General features: G+C 42.0%; 1 protein-coding gene across 1 annotated transcript in view; it reads right to left on the minus strand.

Annotated features, from left to right (window-relative positions):
* Positions 1 to 23,731, minus strand: part of znf536 (zinc finger protein 536) — a 164,446-nt gene that overhangs the window by 65,339 nt on the left and 75,376 nt on the right. Inside the window, exon 4 of the mRNA XM_062390301.1 lies at positions 19,067 to 21,348. Coding sequence (XP_062246285.1) covers positions 19,067 to 21,347 — 2,281 coding nt within the window. The 5' untranslated portion in view covers position 21,348. The remainder of the gene's footprint in view (positions 1 to 19,066; positions 21,349 to 23,731) is intronic.

The raw sequence follows: 23,731 nt of genomic DNA on the forward strand, positions 1-23,731 counted from the left end.
CTTTCTAGACGCGCTGATGATGGGAGGAGTGTCTAGAAAGGACACAGACACACAGACACACACACACACACACACACACACACACACACACACACATTATTGTGTGTAGACATAAATACATACGTGTTCATTTTTTTTGTCATACTCTTGCTTTACTAGATAAATCTGTACATGAGCACACAGATGTGAACGCATTCACAGGAGCGCAGAGAAATGCACAGGACAAATTTGATGACCGACGCACAGAGCAGGTGCAAAAAAGAGAGGAAAAAAGCATGGCTGCTTTCTGCTGCCACAAACACATACCCCCTTCACACCACAATTTCAATTTCAACAACAGTGCAATTAGGAAAAGATTTTCCCTGTTCAACCTTAATTGTATGCCTACAGCTGACCAGTCAGTGACCAAATCTATCTAGTCATGGGCACAGCATCACAAGAATGTTCAGTGGTAGTCTGGAAATGCATGTATAGGATTTACCTATCTATCCCTGAGCAGACCTGGCTATTGAGCCCAAGCCAGCACCACATGATTGTGTTAATTAATCTGCCATTGTGAGCATGGGGAACAGCTGCACGGGCTCTCGTGGCTGCGTTGTCAAAGCAAAACAATGAAATGTTAAGCTTCCCCCACTGAATCTTCCATTACAAAGGAGCCCCAACAACAGGGCTAAATTCATAAATCCACAGATCAGTTTTTACCAGCACTAATTTCTGACCTTTAAAGAGAAAAAGGGATTTTTTTTTAACATGCTTCATTTGGGTTTGAAATATGGTCAGATATGTGATACCTAGAATTTGGGCCAAAAACTTCCCCCCACCCGTCCCTCCAGCCTGGAAAACAAACACATGTGGCAAGATAGAGATGCACGGAAAGAAATGGAGGGAGGGAGGGATGGATAGACAGAGGTAGAAAATGAGCAACAGAAAGATTGAGGAAGGGAGGAAGAGGGACAGAGATCAGCAGCACAGAGACAAACAGATGAGTGCTAGGAGCCACCAGCTGGGCGATGGTATTTTAAAACAAAACGTCTAACGTGATTAGCAGGGATCCATCGATCGCTGTTATGTGGTGTTGATTTGGACTTGGGTGCGGGGGAAGGCGGAGGAGAGAAATAGATGGAAGAAACAGGTGAAAGAAGCTCCACGTGTTCTTTCAGGTCAAATCATAGGATGGCAAAGCTTTTCATGTGAGACCTTTAAAACAGAATTTTATTTTAATCCATATATCAATCTATTTTAATCTATATATATTTTACTTTTATCCATATGAATTGATTAGTTAATATAAAGCAGACAGCCACTTTATTTGTGTAACTTTATTTTGAGTAAAAAAAAAAATCTAAGCATTAGTGCTTGACAACAGTACAAAAATCTCACATTTATACAAACAACGTTGACCAAGGGAATACATAAATAGAATTAGGTAAACTGTGCTGCCACCACAAATTATGTCTGCAATAACAGACTTCACAAATAAATGGTTTAGCACCTCTAATCGAGTTCACAAAATGTTTCACTAGACAACCATTTCACTGCATTCATTACAGCTTCACTGAATTACAACTTTATTGCGCGCAGAAATCACAGTGTTCGTCTTTAATGTGGCAACCAAATTCATCTTTGTTTCAGAGACCACGCGATGCCTGAAAGAGATGGGAGATGGGAGATGGCGTGCCCCTATCACGCACTCTCTACAGTCGATGGCATGGCCTTGGTGCACACTTGGCGCTTTCATAGAGATGGTGATGCACCCCGAAAAAATCATCAAGATGCCTGGCTCTGGCCCCACTCTGCAGCCGAGGCCTTCTGTCTAGCAGAAAGCCCTCCAACATCCCACTGAGCACACAAGACATTGGGAGAGGAGTCATACACACGCAATGAAAACTGACATGTCCTGTCAGTTGTCATTGACGTCATGTAAAGTAGAGAGGCGACTGATCACTTCTTTAAGGTCTAGTGAAAGACCGAAAGCTTAGGAAAGCAATACTAGGAAGACATCTAAATGGCAGATGACGAACAAGACATTCCCTTCTCTCTGTGACACTGTCTCTCAATCTGTACCCTGTTTTACTGTGCCAAACACCAAGTCAAATAGTGACACTGAATATGGCAGTGAATTCCAAATCACTTGTTTAGTTGCCATATTCTTGATACTGCACAAATGTTCTTTTTAACACAATACTTAGACACGCAGTGTATAAAACTGATTTAAATTACTTCAGACCTGAAACATACGCACACACATACACACATGCGGCAAAAATGCAACGTTGAAAGCTTGCAGATGGGAAGGGGTGACATGGTGCTAACTCACATCTCAAAAGTGACGCTGACTGCAGCATCTCACCTGTCCAACACACTGGATTTCAGAAAGCCATCAGATGTTGCATTTGCCGCAACACTGAGCAGTGGAGAGCATCTGATCACAAGATGAAGGCAGCCTGAGGTTTGGTGCACTTACACTTGACAACTCAACAGGACACTTTGTTAGGCTAGAATGGGAATTTTTAACGCCAGAAAAGCAGGTTGGTATCTTGTCATTATCTTCTCCCACACGACTTTGTTAGTATTTACAGCTAAAATGTTACAGAGGGTGTATCGAATTGGAAGGACTTTTTTTTCTCCTGTGGTACTGTGCTGTCGGCTCCCTGATTGTTGGAGTATAAAAATAATCGTCATGGAAATAGATCTCATTGACAACGTGCCATGTTCACACTGTGAGCAGCTTGTGCCTTGTGAACATAATCCAGAAACGTCCTCCAAAAACTTTCCTCCACAAACTTTCAATCCCTCATCCTCTTTTTGCCCTTCTCTCCAAAAGATGAAAAGAGGGAATGCCAAGGAAGACAAAAGAAAAAATCCTGTCTTGTCAAGTACCAGCAAAACAGGTAGAATTGTGAAGTAGGGGCTGGGCTCAAGGATCAGGAGGCATGGGAGAAGGGAAAAAAGAGGCAGAGAGCATGAGGGAAAAGAACTGAGATACTGAGGAGGAGGGAGGATTGACCAAGACAGCTTTCCCATCCTCTTCCCGAAAATCCACTCATCATCTCTGTGTCTAATAGGAAATACCTGATTCTGGCCCAGAGAGTACTGCACCAGCACAATTACACCTTACGTGCAAGGCCTGCCAGGAGAGGTGGCATTTGGTCGATCCGTCCCCCCATGAGGGTGGCTTGTGGCTTAGCCTCGATTTAGCTCCATGTCTTAAGACGGAAGATAGAAGGAATGAGGAGGACCACTGGGGAGGAACGCAAGTCTTTCTCTATGAAAGCCAGGGATAAACCTGTGTCCTCAGGAGGAAAGTAGCTAACTTCTGGCAGCTGGAAGGGGGCCCAGGGGGTTAAAAAATGAAACCTCAGAACATGGCTACACTGATGTCGCCACAAAGTCTTAACTCAGACACCTTTGTGTCCTTGGTTGGTCTACTTGAGAGGCAAAAAACTGTGAGATGCTCACCTATTTGAAGGGTAGAAGTAGATTTGTCTAGAGTTTCTCTGAATAGCTTGCGTGCTCTTTCTCAAAACCCGTTCGTTCCCAGCCTTCAGAGTTTGGAAGATTTGGGGTCATCATGTACACTCTTTGTTCTTAGGAATCTGAGGCCTGGTCTAGTCTCGGGAACGACTGTCTTAAGATCCTCGTGTGGAGGTTTATGCTTTACACTCAGAGGAGATGAGAGAAATTTACCTCCTATAACAACAACATAAACATATGCTCACTGCGTGGGCCATGGCATGGTGATAACTTGAGGGCAGATAAGAAGAATATAAGTAAATTGACAGAGATGACAAGACTTAGAGGTTCATTAGGAAGGCATCTCATCAAGCACATGTTCAACACTCGGTCCATAAGGGAGCTGTACCTGGGGCTGTCACATTCAGAAGGTGTTACTCTAATAAGACAACAGTCGCATTTATTTACAACGAACACAAGGTGACATGAAACATGCATTAACACATCTTCTGCTGTGCCTTTGGTGAAACAAACACCTTTGTTATTTTGTAAACAAAAACATCTAACTAACAGCCCCTTTTGCGAGCTAAAGATACATTCAAATAACATATGCTCTTGAGTGAAAAAAAAAATAAACACAATAAACACAATAGGTGTAAACTATCTAAATTGTAATTGCACCACATCTTGGAAAACAAACACTTTGCTTTGTTACCAAGACAACTGAGATAATGTGATTCCTGCGGCATTGTCAGGACTGCTACTTGCTAAATTATGCGTGACAAGCCTAAGAGAAATCTAGAAAAACCAATGCACGGATTCAGACTCCAGCCTATTGAGGATTCCAGATAGTCCGGCAAACCATACTTGCATGGGTAACCTTGCCAAAGCGTTAAGCTGAGCAGGCTAACATTGTCCCCATGATTGCAAAACCCGGGTTAAAGTCGGCTGTGATGCATAAGACTCTATAATGCTTGCTCTGATTTGACAGTTTAGGTGCATTTCTTCCAATTCTAATGCTTAGCCTAGTGAATGAATGCAGTTCCATTTTATTGGAGGATTTAAACATGATCAGCTCAAACATTTGTTTTTAATATATCTATCTAGGCTAACGGCAAATTCATAATACAGCCCACAGCACATATCCGCCTCTTTCCTCTTTGCCTTCCATGGCGACAAAATGAATTCAGCTCTGAACCTAATTAATCCACAAAGGTTTCATGTCTTAATCCCCAAAGTCAAGGGGGTTATTGTCCTCACAAATGAGGTCAGTGTTCCTCCCAGTGGAAATAAGGGGAAGAAGGAGCAAAACACGGGGAGTAAAGGGAGGGACGACGGATGCTTACAGAGTGGCTTTCTTTTCCTCCAGCCTTACTGGTGAATAGAGATGTGATACAGTGGCAAGAGGCCCTGCAAACAGGGACTGGAGTTTCCTGCTATCAGTACAGGAATGGTTTCATATATAGAGGTATCAAAAGGACTGAATGGCTAACATGCCATAGTCAAAGAAGAGCAGATAGAAACATAAACGGAGCACTGAAATGAATAGAGCAGCGTGACAGCAGTGAGAGAGGGAAAATGAAACGCCTGCCAATCTCCAGCACACAGACCTTTTGAACCAGGTGGATAAGAAAGCTGGTTCTGATGGTAATTGTCACTAAGGCAAGTCACTGTCAAACTCTGAGGCAAAGAAGCATCATCCAAGTGTGACAGGACGATAGCCATGATACAGCCCTCCGTCTGGTGGTATGACAAGGGGGGATGTGACACACATGGCCACACCATGCGGCCCGAAGCACAGTCACTAGCAGTGGCCCACACAGGGTTTCTGTCGGGGACAAACCCCGAGCCGGCCAAATGCTTGTCCAGCCTCGACAAACTGTGGGTGCATTGTAGGCCATCCCTCCAAAGACCAAATGGCAGCCAAAGAAAAGAGCGAACGATTGACCATGATAGTCCACATCTATACTCATTTACACCATCCTGATAAGGGCTTTCCAGAGATCTTTTGAGTCATCCAATCAAGGCTTGGCTGAAGGCAGGCCAGGGTGGGATAGGCCGTGTGGAGGAGTGGGCTAGTGGTTGTTGGGTGGTGTTGGACGTTGGGTTGTGATGATGCTAATGGTGGTAGTGGAGGTGGTGGGGGGCAGAGGGTCAGCCAATAGCAGGCATGGTGAGGGGAGGGTTGGCCAACACGGAGGCTGGTTAGAAGAATGAAGTCAAAGATGACTCAAGTAACAGCCTGCCTAAATCTGTTGCAGTCAAAAGTGCAGTCAGTGGACTGTATACAGCAGGCATACTGGATGAGTGGAAGCCTAATGCCAAGAAAACAAAGCGAGAATTATCTTAGCGTAAGTTAATAAAGTATTGCTGTGACGATATTGCTATATGCATAAATTTCAGCAAATCACAAGTAGATTTTTGTAGTTAAAGCAAATAAATACAACCTTGAAATAAACATAAAATAGCTCTCCAAATGCATCTGCTATGTCGCTTTGTATTTTAACTTAAAAAATAGAAAAACTTAAACACATGCACATAACTACTTATACAAGTATTATTGTCACATTAGGAATTGTAAGGTGGTCATAACGATTAGTCAGTTAATGTCAATTACAGACTTGGCTAAAGCTGGTGATGTTATAAGGACGTAAAAAAGCCAGTTAGAAAATTCCACATCAGGAAAATGTCGTCAAGAAAAGATAAGAGCAACTGCTTAAGTCAAGTAAAGATCTTGATTACTAATAAAAGTGCACCTACACCTCCACTGTGCAGAAAGACAAAGATCAAAAACATGATATGCCTGCAGAGGAGCTGCTGGAATGTGTAGCTAACAAACAAGTGGTGGTGCATCATTCCACTATGGAGTATTGAAGCAGGAGGGTCTGCATGGACAAGTCATAAGGAGGAAAACTTATCTGCATCCTCATCGTAAAATGTCAGTATCTGAGGCATGCAAAGCAACATTTGGATTCAACAACATAGTAGTTTTGGAAAACAAGTGCTGTAGACAGATGAGGTTCAAATTTAGTTTATTGCCCACAATCTCCAAAGGTGTGTCTGGAGAAAGAATGAGCTGCATTTGATGAAAAGAACACCTTGTCATCTGTTAATAATGGGAGTGAAAATGGGGCTGTGTGGCAGCCAGTGGAACAGGAAACCAATAAATATCAGTAGATTATCGTTACAAATGTCAAGCTGTGTGGAAATGTCTGGTTTCAACAACAGGGTGGTGATTAAATGCAAACCTCAAAATTCACAAGAGACAACAGTTTAAGCTTTTGGAGCAGCACCCACAGAACCCTGACCTGCTGGTTGCAAAAATACATTTGTCCGCTTTAATAAGGGAGGTTACTTTGTATTGATTATAAAATTCCCAAACATTTACACATTAGAACTGTGAATTGTTTTCAGAAATGTTTAAAGAAAGACTCTTTTTTAATCTGCGTTTGCAGCAGGGTTTTCATTTACTTAAAAAATATGGAATTGGCCAGGGCTGGACAGCTGAGCTGCAGCTGTTGTAAAGATGATCATTACAATAAGGTATAATCTGTGGAATATTTTGTACCATGTCTACAAAGGATCTACTAAAGGTTGCTAGGCAAAGGCTTTCTTTTCCCACAAATTGCTTGAATTCAGTGTGATAGATGATGTGGCAACACAATATCGTGAATACATCAAAAGCATCTGCAGAAAAACCTGTGCTGTTTTTGATCACTGATTATTACTGTATCTGCACTCCAAAAAGACTTGTGAAGTAAAACAAAGTGAGAGTGTGTGTCTGTGTCTGTCAGTGTGCGTGTTTGTGGCATGTAATTTCCAACTTCTCTGTGACTGGTGGAATAAAAAGTTTATATTGACATCTCCTCACTGCTGAGTTTGAAACATGAGTTGAAACTGACAGAGGGAATTAAAATCTGTAAACGCCACGTTACTTGGTGCCTAATTTGAAAATCAGCTGTCAGAGTTGGTGTTTGTTGATTTTTATCAACTCAAGGGTTATTACATTTCAAGAATGTGACAATTAAAAATCCCTCAATCATTCCCATGAGCCCTCTATAACCAAGCAAACTTGATATACCAAGTATATCAACCAAGTGATATAAAGTGATGTGACAAAAGCAGATGAAACTCCAATTGGAAACTTTGAACCTCATTTGGTAGCATAAGGTGGAAAACAGGAAAAGACAACATACTGTGTCCACATCACAAATATCTGATCATGCAGGGGAGATTATTTATGTGTTTGTACATTAGTTAAACAGAGTTGCACACACGCTGTGCTGACTATGTTTAAAGAAACTCACTCTGGGAATTAACACAATTGGATAACAACTATGACATAGATGGAAGCCAGTTAAAAACTCACTTGACTTCAAGATTATGAAAGAAAGGGGTTACTGAGCTGTTTTTGTTACTAGTTTCTCTTTTTTTTCCCTTCACTCCCCCTCTACCCCCCTCCATTCTCCCCGCACTGCCACCGCCTGCATGCCTTCCCTCCATCTCAGAGGATTTATAGAGGAGAAAAAAGATTTAAAAGCACTGGAAAAAAGCTCAATTGTTTATTGATTTTATAATAGGCTTAGTGCAAGAGAAATAAAGCGGGGGACTGGTGAGGTGGGGTGGTCAACCACAGGCGATGGCGTGACAAACACGTGGCTTACAGGCAGGTAACAGTGGCTTGAGTCCAAATGCCAGGATATTGGCTTGAACCCTTTTTTTCCAAATGCCCATTCATGGCAATGTTATCCTGCTTTTAAACCAGTGTAGACATAATCGCTCCCCTTACAATCAGGGCACGGCCTTATGGGTTTGAAGTGTGTGTTCTTTTGGGAGGGTTGGGGGCGAGAGGGTGGGGCTTGGTGGTGGGGTTTCACTCAAGGCGGAAATAGAATGAAATAGCCCTGTATAAGAGTGCGACCACATAGGGCGAGATAATCAAAAAAGAATGGAATGAAGTAAAATGGTGATGTTACAATATCTGCTTTGATAAGAAAAAGGAATTAAATATCATTCAATTTATGTATGGAGAAGTTACATGCAAAAGAAGGTGGATTAGAAAAAAAGGGCTTAGTATTGTTTGAGCGGGCTGTTGTGAGTGTGTACAGCAGAGTGGATGTGCGTGCCTAAGAACGAATGGGTGTGTGTAGGGTCTGATGTATGGATGATAACACTAATTAGCTCGTTTTGTTTGGGGCACAACACTCATTAAAAACCCAGTGGGGCCATTAAAGTTACCATCCCTCCAAACCATCGCTGCCACCATATCCATCTATGCTGATATGTCACCCAGCTTTCCCTCCTTTTAATGCCGTCTGCTTCAGGTTGTAGGGTTTAGTGAAGATTTGTGGGACTTGAATCACTCCCCTTCCTCCCGTCTTCCCCCAACCACCCACGTCCATATCTCCTGATTTCTATTTAAATCTCTCTTCCCTTCTTTCTTTCACAACTGTCGCTCTTCATCCATGTCACTCACTCTCTTGCACTTTCTTTGTATCTACATTTCTCTCCCACATCCACTATGTGCAGTCCAGGCTACATGATCCATCTACACACTAGTAACTGTGTGCTGAAAAGGAACTGGGGAGGGATTTGTCCTTTCAGTCCCAACAAGGCAAAAGGGGTGGCAACGATGATTGTCTCCAAGCTTGACATGGCCATGTCGCTGTAATACCGACAAACCTTCCCATAATTCAGTGCGACTTGTCGTGCCATAAGGCGCCCGCTACTCTGCAGCTGGAGAGACTAGAGGCAGAGAGGCCTGCCAGGATTAAATGAGCAGGTGTATCATCCCGCTAACAGATACAGCACAAAGCCCCATTCAAGGCCATTCTCTCTGGGGCTAGCTATGCTAAAGCTAGCAACGTCTGCTAAGCTAAAAGGAGTGTTCAAGTCAATCAACTGCAAATATTACTGTCATGATATTGTGTCAAATAGAACGAGACCAAGGAAAGTTTCTAAAGAGTTTTGCTCTAGGAATAAGTAAGACAATGACGTTTTACTCCTAACAAGTATAGTTAAGCCAGATATATCTTAACAACTACAAAGGACACACAAATGAGCCACAGCATTAGAATTGGGGACAGGCCCCTTGATTACCATGAAAATGGGCACTATAACTGGAATTTCCACAAAATCCAAAAGGAAAAAATACTACTACTCAGGAAGTTACATGAAACAGGAATTTCAAGCTCTGTAAAAAACAACAACAATGATTACTGTTTTACTGCTGCATTTCTACTTAACAGCACAAACTTACTTTTAGTACTTCTTTATTGTCTGGCAAAAATGCGGAACGACTTCCATCCCAACAGTGCAGAGAAACAATGTCAAAGATGAAAGGAGATTAAAGAAAAATAGAGAAATCCAGCCAAACACTATGAAGTGGTTCAGTGCTGTTCTACCCCGCCTACTGCCTTGAATACGCACTAGTCGACCAAAATGTGTAGTATTCAACAGCTGGAAATATTCCCCAACAAATGCACCACTCACTCCTGTTTGAGTAATGGAAGCTTAAAAACTACAGCTGCTTCAGTAAACATTGATATTTTTTTTTCAATATTAAATAATATTTATGGCCTGTTTCATCCGTTTTTATTTAGCTACAGATAGGGGAAGGAAAATCAATACACTGTTGATAAGATAATAAAAAATTAAAGGGTCACTATCTTTCAAGATCAATGTAAACAGGCCTCTGCACTCCACTGTAACCTCTGTACAGTGAGGAGGCTAGTCAAGCTTACACAGTACTACAAATACATACGCTAAGGGCCTGGTCATATCTAGTTTACTCCCTTTAGCCACACTGTTGAAAGGCAAGACTCTGAAAATATCCTCGGTCTCAGGTCTGGATATTAAGAGTGTTGATTAGATATATGAGTTTGCCATTTGCCCACAGAGCGTGGAGTGTCTCCGACAGAACTGGGGACCATATGGCTGGTGAGAGATTTCCCCCCCCTCTCTTCCTCTTCGTGCAGCCTGACAGCTGGATGGCTGCTAACTGGGGACGAGGAAGCTTGGCAGCTGCAGCTGAGAGCAACGCTTTGATGCTGCTCACCCTTTTTCACTTTCTCTCTGTCTGTTTCTCTTCCTCTTCCTCTCTCTAAGAAGAACCCACATGCCCATTACCAACCAGTGTTAGTTACTCAAACTTTCTACAGGTTGGACATGAGAGGTGACAGAAAGAGGTGGTGGAACTGGGCATATACTGTAAAGAGTAGAGAGGTGAATCCTACTGATCTGTTCCTTTATTTAAGCAAGATAAAAGTAGATTTACTCATATTTAGTTTTAACACCTCAAAAACGTATTGGTAGGGCAAATCTTTCATTATCTCCATTGTACCCTGTAATAAACAGCGAAAAAGCATTCAAGTTTTCTGCTTTCAACAATGTGCGAATCTGCTGTCGGAAACTTGACGGCATGGGGGTTGGAAGGAGGGAGGGCACCCATGGGTGAGAGGTGATGCTGATGGTGGTAGGGGTGCAGCAAGGTGGGGGAAAGAAGGGGTGAAAAGGCCTCTGGGATCACATTAAGATGTACAACTGACACATACAAAAAAGTCTGGGATTTTTTTTATTTTCTTCCTTTTTGTACTTTGAGTCAAAGGGATCTTTCATCATTTCTTAAGAAAAAAAAAGAAAGACTGCTTTGGATGTTTAGATGCAGATACCTGGATGCTTTGTGCAGAATGAAAGGAAACTCCTTTCTTTCTCATAGAACAGCAGACAGGTGTTTTTTTTGTTTTTAATCTCAGAGCTCATTGGCACCATGTTTAGTGAAAAGTGAAGCAATGTGAAGGCAGTATGAAATGTTCTTTAAAGAATAGCTTGAAGTATAAAACATATGATGTTTTAAATTGAGGATACTTTTTTTTTTTTAAAACAATCACATCCTTTACAAAACTATCAGCTTACACAAAATTCTGCGCTAAATGATAAAACGTAACGTAGTAGTAATGTAATGTAAAATCACTGGTAGGTTGGATAAATGTTATGTGCAGTGTCCACATTGCCGGGGAGCTCAGAAAACACTGCTTTTTTTTCAGACTTATGTTCTCCACTTTCCATGGCACCATCTCTCGGACTATATGTCCACACTCTTGCGCTATATTCATCTCGCTCTCTCCTCTTTTCTTTCCCCCAGCAAGCTCCTCCCATCCCTCCCCTTTTTGAAAGGCCCCCTGTTGCTCCCTGCTATCAACCAGCTCTGAACTGGTGAACATGGTGTAAAAAGGGGGGGGGGGGTGAGGGGTTAGGAGGGAGAGGAGAGGAGAGGAGGAACAAGGAGAGAGGGAGCGGAGATGGCTGGAGCCAAGAGGAGAGCAGCTGGGCACGGCTAACAGGGAATGATAATGACCTCAGAAATCTGCTGTTCGCTCCACAACAATAGGGTGCTCAGTCGCCTGGAAAATTGTGTTCATCAGCTAGCTCTGCTCACTTACTAATTGACATTGCCAAATATTTTAAGAACAATTGGAAAGTGGCAGGGTGAGAGAGTGAAAAAAAAACAAAGCCAGAGATCTTAATCCCTGGACTTAATTCCTCTGTTACTTTTCTACCTCTTCCTCTCTTTCTCCCTTTCCCTCTCCCTTACAGTCTCTCTCTCTCTCTCTCTCTCTCTCTCTCTCTCTCTCTCTCTCTCTCTCTCTCTCTCTCTCTCTCTCTCTCTCTCTCTCTCTCTCTCTCTCTCTCTCTCTCTCTCTCTCTCTTTTGTGATGAGGAGATAGCTACAACTAAGAAAAGAGAAAGCACATTTTTCATGTCGCTCGCTGCTCTCATGTCAGCACCCTGATGCTGATACAAAGGGCTTTTTATGTGACCTGTCAATGGGGTTAAGAGGAAGAGATTGGGGGGTGGGCTGGGAGGTAAGGGGGGGTGCAAAAAACTAGACGGAGCTAGAAAGAAAGAGAAGGAGAAGAAGAAAAAAAGAAAAAGAAAAAAAGTAGAAAGGATGAAAAAAAGGGCAAGCAAGGGATTCTCTATTCATGGTATCAAATGTCTGGCTTCCATCTTTAATGAGGCAAAGGTCAATGTATTCTCTTGCTCTTTCACTTACAAGAGGAACCCCAATCATGCCCAAGTTAACTTGTTCAAACAAAGCTCCCCCTGCACCCGCCCCACCCCCGAGCCACCACCATCCACTTCACACCCCCGCCTGGTCCGGCTCAGCCGCCTACCATCCAGCGCAATCCATTTGCATTCCTTGACCGAGAACCCTGCCTCATTTCACAGGAATCCCACACTGACGGAGTCAGACAGCTGTCACCAGACAGAGAAAGGGAACTTGGCGCTCTCCCTCATTCAGCTATGCCCTCCCTCCGACCCTCTGTTAAGCACACACATAAACAATCAAGGGAAGAGAAACTTTTCTGGCCAGTGTAGTTTTTCTTGGTAGTTCTAACTGAAGGAGAAACAAATGCTCATTTAGTCTGGATCTGTGCATTTTTATGCGCATCCTAAGTTTGAGACTAGGTAAACACACTCCTATACTAGTCGGAGTTGTGACTGTGATGTCAATTCACGTCTTTCTTTCACTGTCGCTTGCTTTCCTTTTTTTAAAGGATTTCCACATTACTTGTGAGTCTCTGCTCTTGCGCATTTGATCAAGTTTCTCCTACATTTTAAAACTGTAGTAAAGACACCACATCTCCCCCTCTCTCCTTTTCCTCCTGTACGCGTGAGTCTCTTCCTCTATTTTTGCTCAGTTTTAGTAGTGACACCAGAGAAGATAGCTTGTTGATGTATTAAGAATATTAATATGCAAACAGTCTACCTGACGGAGTAAGGCAGCCTTCTGTTATGGAAAGATAAATATTATGTTTTAATTATAAAAACATAAAACAGAAATGGGGAAGACAGAAGAAGAGGGAGGAGGTGTGAGTGTGTGTTTGCTTATGTGTGTGTGAGCCAACGAATCTTGTTCTAGGAGAAAGGTACGCTGTGTTTTGGCGAAGATTTAGAGTTGAAAAGAGTGGATGGCATAATGCGATGCTGTTTACTGAGGAATGTGATGCCCTGTCATCTCTCCATTTTTCTCACTACACTCAGTCTTTCCTTTTGCTGTCATTTTTTCTTCACCTCTGATTTATTCTCTCAACAGTCTGCTGCTTCTCACTTTTTTTCGTCCTGTCCCGACCTCATAAGCAAACGGGGAATCCTAACGTGATCATTAAGACATAAAACGCACTTATAAATGTTTCAAAAGAGCAAGACTAGCCACTGATAGCCACCCAGGAATACTGAGGAGCAGACACAGTCTCAGAGTCTTTCCCTCGTTCAAACACACTGGTCGGAATACAATTGGAATTTTAAAATATCTAAAAAGCCTGGGCTAATTCCCACCATGGGTAATATTTACAAATTGAGTCTGAGAGACAGGGTAGGAGAAGAGGAAGAGAGAGCAAGAAAGGAAGAAAGAAATCAAATGAACTGTGCAAGGAAAAAGAGAAAGAAGAACAGAGAAATAAATTGCCCTTTTATATTGTGCAAGCGTGTACAAAAATACTAAGTCTGCATTTATCCGAGACATGTCAATCAGCGCAGCACACTGACAATTAGTGCGTTTGAATAGAACTTTTATCATTTACCAGACACCAGAGTCCTGACCTACTGTACAAAAATACAGCTCAGGCAATGAATGTGCCTGTAATACAATGACTGTCTATTTAAGTTTGGTGACACATAAAAAATACAGATATGACAGGCCAGGCTCCTTCAAATGAGTGGGGGGTAGAAAGCTCAGGTTTTGTAACCATTGAGTTCTGTGATTATAGAGAAAAGAAGAATAGTGCAGAGGGGGAGTAGAAGAGGAACGGATGTCAATTACAAAGACATAATAATTTATGCAGAGGGTAGAATGGAAAAAAAACGAGACATAATTCATTATTTTTTAATGCACATAGTTTTACACACATATAATATGGTGCGCACACTCACAGAAGGCTGGCCTCATTTCAAAGTGTTGGCTGCAGTCTGAGGGAGCGTTGGAGCAATGTAGCATACAGTAAGGAGGTGTATGTTCACTACTCTGGCTTTTGTGGACAACAGGTTCGATTTACCATCTTGTTGATAGGCAAATCCACTAAGATTTCAGAGAGCATTTTAATTTGTTCTGGATTTGATCCTTGTTTTATTTTATATTTGTAATTGCAGACATGTCAAAACCATAATTCATAACCCAGGTAAGATCCAGACCACGAGAGGCCCTACATGGCCAAGAACAACTAAATGTCAGATAATATCAAATTGATGTCACATCGTCACTTGATCAATTATTAATTTCATAAGTAATATACATTATGACAGGTGTGTTCTGCAATAGCATGTGTTCGGAAAAATATTTATAATTTGAATTATTATGTGCTAAAGTTGTTCTTAAAAAAGTTGTTTTCAATTCGATTACCACTTACTTATTGATATCAAAAATTGCTGAGGCCTTAACTGCCTGATAGTATTACTTTAACTAGGGTTTGAATTGTTTTCCCCATTACCTTGTTTAAATGTCTTTCTTAATAAATGTATTTAGAACGTTAATACAAGTGGATATTGTTTTATAAAATTGGAAATCTTTGTCGATTTTTGTCAGGATTCCGAAGCATGTTAAGGAGAGACTCATTTGCAAAGCAAATGGTTTACTTTATCAGCAGAGACATTTATGTGATATAATAAACCATTTTCTTTGCTAACTTTGCTAATGAAGGATCGGAACTATGCTGCATTTTTTGCTAACAAGAGATATCAAAGGCCTAGAGAGATCATATTGTGAGTTGTAATCACAATGTCCACTATAAACATTTTTACAACTTGCTTGTTAGCAGATTATATAATCTGTGTGGCATTTAATTTCCCTAAAAACATATATATTTTACACATGGTACAGGATTAGTGTACGGGGCGGGCCAGACAACCGATTTTGCCTTTTACAAAATATCATCCTAGTGTGACTATAGAGTATGCATGTAGTGATAGTCGGTATATACAGTCTTACCAAATTTTGAATTACAGTGCGTGTACACTCCGTCATCAGCAATTAGTGTGCAAATTTTTTTTACAGACTTGTGAAAATGTTCAGAGCAAGATATAAAATGATAAAGAACTGTTCATGGGAGGCCTATACTCTTTTCACCCCTTGAAATACACTGTAGTTAAGTAACGTTTATCGGACTGTCATTTACAGTAAGATAATCTTTAAACGTATCCCTCTTTAATGTTGCCAACACTGACAATTTACTAATATTTGCTGATAATAGCCAGTTAGATTGGATTTCTCAACATGCATATTCATAGCAGTATGGATCTTGTTCAAGTCTACTTTATTCCTGTTTTAATGACACAGTAATTACACTGTAACAGTTTGTCTGCATGTGTAATTACGCCCCCATTGTACTGTTGCAATTAGATGAATATCCACGCTTTATAACCTAAGGCGTCAAGTTGGCAAATCCGATTTCAATTTGTAAGAAGCAAGCATTTTGCTTTGCTTGTTTGAGCCACGGTAAAGACCAGGGATATGCAGGCTAATCCTCACCATGTTAAAATGCTGTTCCTCTTAAATAAATGTAGACATGGGGGATTCTCTGGAGAAAGAGAGAGGGAGAGAGAAAGAGAAAGCCAGGAGGAGTGTATAGAGTCTTTTACAGCCCGGAGCCAAGAGGTGGGAGTGAGGTTTAGGGTTAGTGGGGAGGTTGTGGAAGCGCATGTAAGGAGGAATTCTCCTGCTTAAGGCCTTGTTTTTGTGTAGTAAAGCCTATTTTCTCACTCATTCAGCTACATTTTGCTTGTGCCATGGAAGTAGAATGGGGAGACACTATCGTGCAAAATTAGGATTTTTAACGGTATGTTATTTGCATGTTTAAAAAAAAAGGCAATGCTTTCCAATTCTATTTTGGATGTGATGAGCTGTATTCCCGCCAGGTCTACCTGTTGTAAACACCACAAGACGTTTTTCTCTCAGCACCTGATCATCAAACCAAACAATGAAGACGTAGTGAAGTCAGTCAAAGGATAACTTAACAAAAAATAAAAGACAGAGATGGGCGTAAATTTAATTACACCTTTGTTTCTTGAATAAATAATGAATAAATAGAATACAAATTTTACTGAATGAGAATCATGCTCAAGGTTAGCTCTGCTGTAACATGGAAGGTCTTTAAAGGACATCTCTGACAGAGGCCTTTGTTAGTCTGCTCTGTTTCCTCCTCACTTCTCCCCTTTTCAGACACTGCTTTTAAACAAGTGCCGTCTCAAAGACAAAAGCGGCCGCGTTGACCTTCTTTCACAGTTGAGATGTTATTGTTGATTACTATAATTTAACTTTAACACAAAATTGCTTTGGGTAGATGTGTGGGGCAGAGCCTAGCGCACATGTAGAAGGACATATACTTGCAGGTGCGTGCACACAAATTTGAACAAGCTCTTTTTTTATGTGAGATATTAAGATAAAGACAATAGCCACATCCTGTTAACTACAGGAGAGTGATATGCACACATACTGTAAAGCAACCCCCACCACACCCACACACACATGAACACAAACACAGCAAAACATGCATGCACAGGAGAAGCATGACACCTTTCTCCACATGAGACTCATACACACTTTTTTCTCACACATCAAAGCTTCTAATTTGAGAGTCCCTGAGCACCAAATGTGAATCACATTCTGTAAGTTGTGAAAAAAGACAAGTTTCATCACTTCTTAGGAAAAAAACAGAAGTAGAAAAACAAGCATATTAACATTTGTGATGTCAAATCTGCTAACTTCTCGCATAGTTTTTTCCAGTAAAAGTATATCCCAGTTTATTATTTTCACTGCATGCCTAATCATATTACTCTACTCTTCTTCGCAAATCTATTTTACAGCTTTGCCATGCTCTATAGCAGCCAGATGCAGTTTAACATTCAGTTTTGGCACATACACTCACACATCTCTACCATGTAAGGACAGCCTTTGAGATATGACAGCGTGGACTGGCAAGGAGTTTGAATAGTGCCAGTGCATCAAGCAGTGTAGACTTTTGACTGAGCAATGGGCTAAATGAGTGACGAGCTACAGGTATGCAAACCATACATAGACAAACAATTTGTTTTAGTTTTTTGGGTGCTGTGTTGGCAGTACACAATTTGTATTTATTTTTGTAATAAAACTTTAAATAGGGGTGATCACTCAATTAAATCGAATGCATTCCTTTGTGCCATTTTATCATTTGCGGTAAATTCTACTGGTTTTATTTGTAAATTATTATTTTTAATTTGCCTTTTTTGTATACTGCACACTCATTGTTAATACAGTACTTCTGAAGCTGTTGAAACGCCATAAGCTGTAGCCATCATATTCAAAGTGCTTGAGTCAAAAGAGACATACAGAGAGAGGGAGAGAGAGACAGATGGAGAGAGAAACTTCCAGCATTAAAATTCAGAAGATAATTACATCCGCTACACCCCCACCCTGTTGAGAAAGTGTTATGTTTAATAGTCTCTATAAAGAAAATAGGTTTTTATCTCACTCTCATTTTCATTAATTCCTAATTGGGGTGGGGGGTTGTCTGTTATTATTTCTTAGATTAAAATAAACATAGCCTATCCCATGTTCAAACCCATCACACTACACGGGCATGATAAGGACTTTATGCCTCTGTGAATAAATAAACAATTTCGTCTCCACTGGTGGAATTAAGTTGCTTACAGCCTTAAGCTAAGCCACTCTGATTTATATTTATTTATATTTTTTTCCCTTAGAAGACTTAAAAGCACATCCTTGCTTTTGCAAATGAAGTTCACCAATTTTTTTTGACCTGTTTTATATGTATAGCTTTAATTAGTGTCTTGTTTAGCTTAAACCGACTGATTATCGCATAGTCGTGACCTAATTACCACGCACATACTTAACGCCAGAACAGTGCCCTGAGGAGCAAGCGAAAGTTACCTTTAAAAACTTGTGTAATCATTAGCAACGAGCCTCCCTTAATCCCACTAAACATACACTTATCTAGCCCCGGCCGGCCTGTATTTGCTGGGAAGGGAGAGGGGAGGGGTATGGTTGTCTCCAACGTGTTTATTAAAGACATTTATTAATCGCTGTGGTTAAAACGAGTTCGTCCCTACGCTCCCAGTCTTTACTCATGTTCCACAGGGATCTAGACTGCTAACCTGCAAACGTGGATGCAATGGTAAAGCAGATCTCTTCCTGGATTATCCTGGAGTCTTGTGTTTGACTTAATGTGAATTGTAGCAAGCACACAGTTGTGTCAGAGGACAATTGTTACTATGTCCAACACAGGAACTTCCAAGTTAGCCAACAAATAAATGAACATATCTGAATATGATATGTACAGTAAAATGTGTTATCGTGGGTAAAACTCCACTGTCCATATGTATCTTTAATTCGGATTCTTTGGGAGGTATTTGGGTTATTTTGCCTTCCCCTTTACATGGATGTATGTGACACACTACATACTGTACATGCACCTAAAATGAAAAACCTTCTTAGAGATAACAATGAAGAACTGTAGAAAAGTAACAGATTAAAAACTGAACCAAGGAATCGTTGAAAGTGTATGTGTATGTCTCAACCCAAAAAGTTGGTACTCTTCATTGCCTGGGATTTTGGTCTAACCTGAAGATGGTGAGGATGGATGTGGGCTGTCATCCTGGACGCTCCCTGTCTGGGAGTGTCCTCCTCCAGCTCCGCTCTCTTCTGTCACATTGGATGAACCAGGAGTGGTAGAGCGGCTGATGGACTGGGACTCTGGGTCACTGGCTGAGCCCCTGCGTTCATCCAGACCTTGTTGCTGGATCACTTCTTCCATGCCTCTCCTGTCTTTGCCATGGATACGGGAGTGAACAACCATCTGATGGTAGGTTCTGAAGATCCGGCCACAGTCAGGGCACTCTGATGGCTTCTCCTTTAGGCCTGAGAGGCTGTAGTCAACGTTTGGGCTTCCCAAGCCAGCCAGGGCTCCAGGAGCCTCAGCACTATGGTGTGACATTAAGTCACGGTGACTGTCAAAGCCTCTTCCATCTTCCTTCATGGACATCAGGGCTCCGCTAGAGGCCTTGGATCCCTGCAAGGCTTCTGAGAGCTGCTTTTGCTTGGAGCTATCATTGGAAGGAATCAAGGAGTAGTCTTGTTTATCTTTTGAGAAAGAAGCCAAAGCCCCAGCACCACCCATCTCATCTTCGTGCCCTGGGGGTATATGGTGCTGCTGCTGCTCTTTAGGCATGAATGCCCTGTCCATAGCCATGCCACGAGCCATAATCTGCCAGGCCTGATAGCTACTGAGGGAATCCATCTCTGCCACCTTTGCAGCGGCCTGGAGGCGCTCCATGCAGCTCGACTTGAGTGGTGGAACAAGGTTTAAACAACCAAGGAGTGATCGTTTCTCATTTTCGCCCAGTACATGGCCCATACCCCCTGCCATTGGGCCCAACAGCTTTCCCAACATCTCTTTCTCCTTCATAGCAATACCAGCTTTAGCCAACATCTGGTGCTGTTCACTCAGGCCCTGTTTGTCTGGTGAAAGGAAGCCCCCCTGAAGACAGGAGATGTAGCGGGAATAAAGGTTGGCATGAGCTTCCTGAGCCAGACTGCTCATGCTATTTACGACAGTCATGTCCTGCTCAGTGGGCTGGGGCGGTTTGTTCTTGATGGCCAACTTGTTGAGATGAACCTTCATATGGTTCTTGAGGAACCAGGGTTCCTTGAAGCGACGGCCACAGATTTGGCAGCAGTGTTCGAAGGAGTCCTTGTGCTTGCGCATGTGACCCTTGAGGAACCAAGCCTGGCTGAACACTTGCCCACATACCTCACAACGGAATTCGTTGGCCACCTGTGTGCCACCGGCGCCACCAGCACCCTGGCCCTGTGTGGTCTCGGCTGTGATATGGGCCTTCTCCACATGACTTATCAGATCCTCTTCATGGGAGGCGGCAAATTCACACAGAGTACATTTGTAGGGCTTGTGAAGTATGCGAATGTGACGGTCCAGTTCCTCACGCTTCTTAAACTTCCCTTTGCAGAAAGTACAACGGAAGCCTGTAGTTGGGTTCAGGGACTGTTCATCCTGGGTGCCGGCTGGCTTGGGTGAAGAGGAAGGCTGAGAAATTGTTTCTGGAGTGGCAAGGCCAGAAGGGGGAAGGAGACCACAAGCTGAGCCTAATTGCTGCTGATGGGAGTTTGAGCTGCTATTGAGGCCAAGCTGGGGTGTTTGAGCCGTCTGGATGATACTGACACTGCCTCTCATCTGCTTATCCCTCAAAATGGCCCTCTCCTCCAGCTCATGAAGCAGCCTATTTTCTTCTCTGACACGGCCGCGGCCCTTACCAAGATTCCCCAGCTTATGGGTGCGGAGGTGGATCTTCAAGTTGCCCTTTTGAGCTGCTCTGTGGTCACAGTAGGGGCACTTGAAGGGTTTCTCTCCTGTGTGTGTGCGCATGTGCAAAGACAAGATGCTGTTAAAACGGAAGCGCTTTCCACACAATGGACAGGGATACTTCCTATTCTTGCGGGCATCATCTTCAATATCATTCATCTGGGACATGATGCCCAAGTTCTGGCCATTGAGAAACTGCTGCAGGTCAACACGCCCATTCAGCCCACTCAGTGCCCCTGCGTCAATGTCTCGGTTGAGCTGATTGGCGAGGAGGGCCATCTGGCTGCTGATGGGTTGATTAGCCAGGGCTGCGTGGTGGGTCTTCTCGTCCAAAGGTGTTGCTGCTTTCTCTTCAGGTATCTGTTGTGGGCGGTGTAGGTCAGGAAAGGCGTGTCCTAGCTGGGCAGTAAGCTGGTGAAGCTTTTGACTTATGGGGTAGCGGCCATTCAAGACTGCATTACTCAGATGGGCATCATTATCAGCCACTGCTGACGACACACCAAGACACAAACTCGAATCCTCCATCCTGCAAGCCAGGAGAGAAAGAACAAATCATATTAGAAATTAAACAGTTGCAAAATTACGACTATTTCAAAACACAATAGGTTTGGGAAAAAATAAAATTACTATTCAATGGTAATGGGCTCATGGTTACTATCTCGATTACAAATGGATTGTTGTTCAATCACACGGTCGGACTGAAGGTTTTACTTAATTTAGGCAAACAACACCTGTGTCGCATCTCCCAGCACTGGAAAAAAAATTGTATTGTCTTTTATTCACAGATCACATCATGAATTATCAGTACCAAGGGCTTGGGAAAAGCTGTGACTCCTTGGAACTTTTTCGAAATGTAACACCATTTTGGAAGGAATAATTACTCTGTAAACACAGTGAGCAGTATATAATTAAGCTACTTGTGCCCATCCTATCAGAATTCTTCCAATTACATGCCTTAATGAAATGGAGCGACGACAATGTCAGGGAGCCACCGCAATACTACAATTATGATATTAGCAAAAGCACTTAAAACCAAGGGGTTACTCCAGTAAACACAACACTCTTATCTCTGTGCAATGACACTTGTCTTGGTGCAATATTCCATCAACAATGACACTATATCTGAGTCCCTGCTTTTTTAGCTATCCCTGAATTCTCTTCCTCTATGTCCTCCTCTTTCTATCTAAGTCTTTCACAGTTTTCATGTTGGAAGTAAAACAGCGGTTACTATATAAAAACAAGAAAGAACTTTGTATTTGTTCTACCTACTGCATGGCACATAACAAAAACATATCATGAGTTTCTGACCATGCTGTATTATCAATTATCACTTTAAGTGTTTTCATTTCATATGTTGAACATCAGTGAATAAACAATAAAAAAAACAATAACATTAATTTTAATGCAGATCCATCTGCTTCCCAGATGGTGAGGTATAAACATCTATCTGCACACTTCCTATGGCTGCTGGCAGGGGTCAAAACCTCAGAAACAATAACCATGGTTCTGCTTTGGTCAAAAAAATATTGTATAACGTCTCATTACACTGATTAGTATGCTGCCTGGTAACAGTGGAAGCCACTGTGGTGTTACACATTATTATAATCATCAACAAAAAAATCCTTTCATCGAAAGGCCATGTAAAACAGTGGCATTAGGTAAGTTCGCTTTGAAGGGAAAGTGGCATCATTTTAGACGGCTTATGGACCCAATCTGGCAGCAGTGAGGCTCACCCACATATAACACGGTCACACATGTTCAGTATACACTTTACAGTCACGGAGGGCAACTAAGGTCTTGCTAGACTCTGTCTTTCTTTTCCTTGTTCTCCACCTACAGCGCAGAGAGCTCAGCCTGGCTCATTTGTTTTCTCAATCGTTCAAATTTTTTCGCTCTTTTGTCCACTCTCTGTCCTGTCAGTAGGATGTAAGTAGACATAGGGGGTGCCTGTTCTTTTTGCCACTGGGCCCTCCAACACACTGTTGATGGTGGATTCTTATCTAGAGGACATGAATTATGAGACTGTGACCAGCTTCCACTTGGTGTTTAAAGGAATGTGACACTCGTGGGCTGCCTTTTCAATTCTCCCCACAAGTATCATAAAGCGATTCTACTGTATTCATCAAGAATATAATGGCCATGCTATGTTCTGCAGGCTTTCGTCTAACAGCTGATATGCTCCTGTCGACGCCTACTCAAATATATGACCGATCATATGACTGTGTTTTCTAATAAGAATTAAAACCAATAACAAATAAATCATTTATATGTTGTACTCTATAGGTATATGTGTACATTTATTATGAGAATAATATTAGGCGAGACCTGCTAGTAAGGATAAAACTTTGTTAGACGGCTTTGAATGTGTTAGGTTTTAAATTGTATTTATCTGACACCCCAGCTTCCATCACACACAGGCGTGCTTATATCAGAAAATACCTTATTTGAATGGGCCTTTTTTACAGAGGCGGCTGCCTTTTGGAATAGAAATCTGTGATTTAAACTAGGCTGATGAGCTGTTGCTCATTTGGGGAGATAGCAGCTTGCCCTTTTCTTCAATTTGATTTCTGCCTTTATCTTTAACATATAACAAAGGCAGATAGACAATGGAATAATGTGAAATGAACTGACGAATCCAGTTTGTGTTTTTTATAAACGTATCCTGGCTGACGAGCGTATGCAAATGAGGCACATTAATATGCTTGCTTTGCTCCCGAGTCATTTTATATTTTTCCCCTGATTAAAAAGGACATTTCTTATGTGACATCCCCCCTCTGCTCATATCAGCACACACATGCGAGGGAATTTGAGGGTGGTGTAAAAGTAGCAACACACACAGACACACGCACAGGCAGAAACACACATTCAGACACAGCCTTTTGACAACAACAATTCAATATGCGAATGCC

Source organism: Platichthys flesus, chromosome 1 (genome assembly GCF_949316205.1).
Source record: "Platichthys flesus chromosome 1, fPlaFle2.1, whole genome shotgun sequence".
Lineage (NCBI taxonomy): Eukaryota > Metazoa > Chordata > Actinopteri > Pleuronectiformes > Pleuronectidae > Platichthys > Platichthys flesus.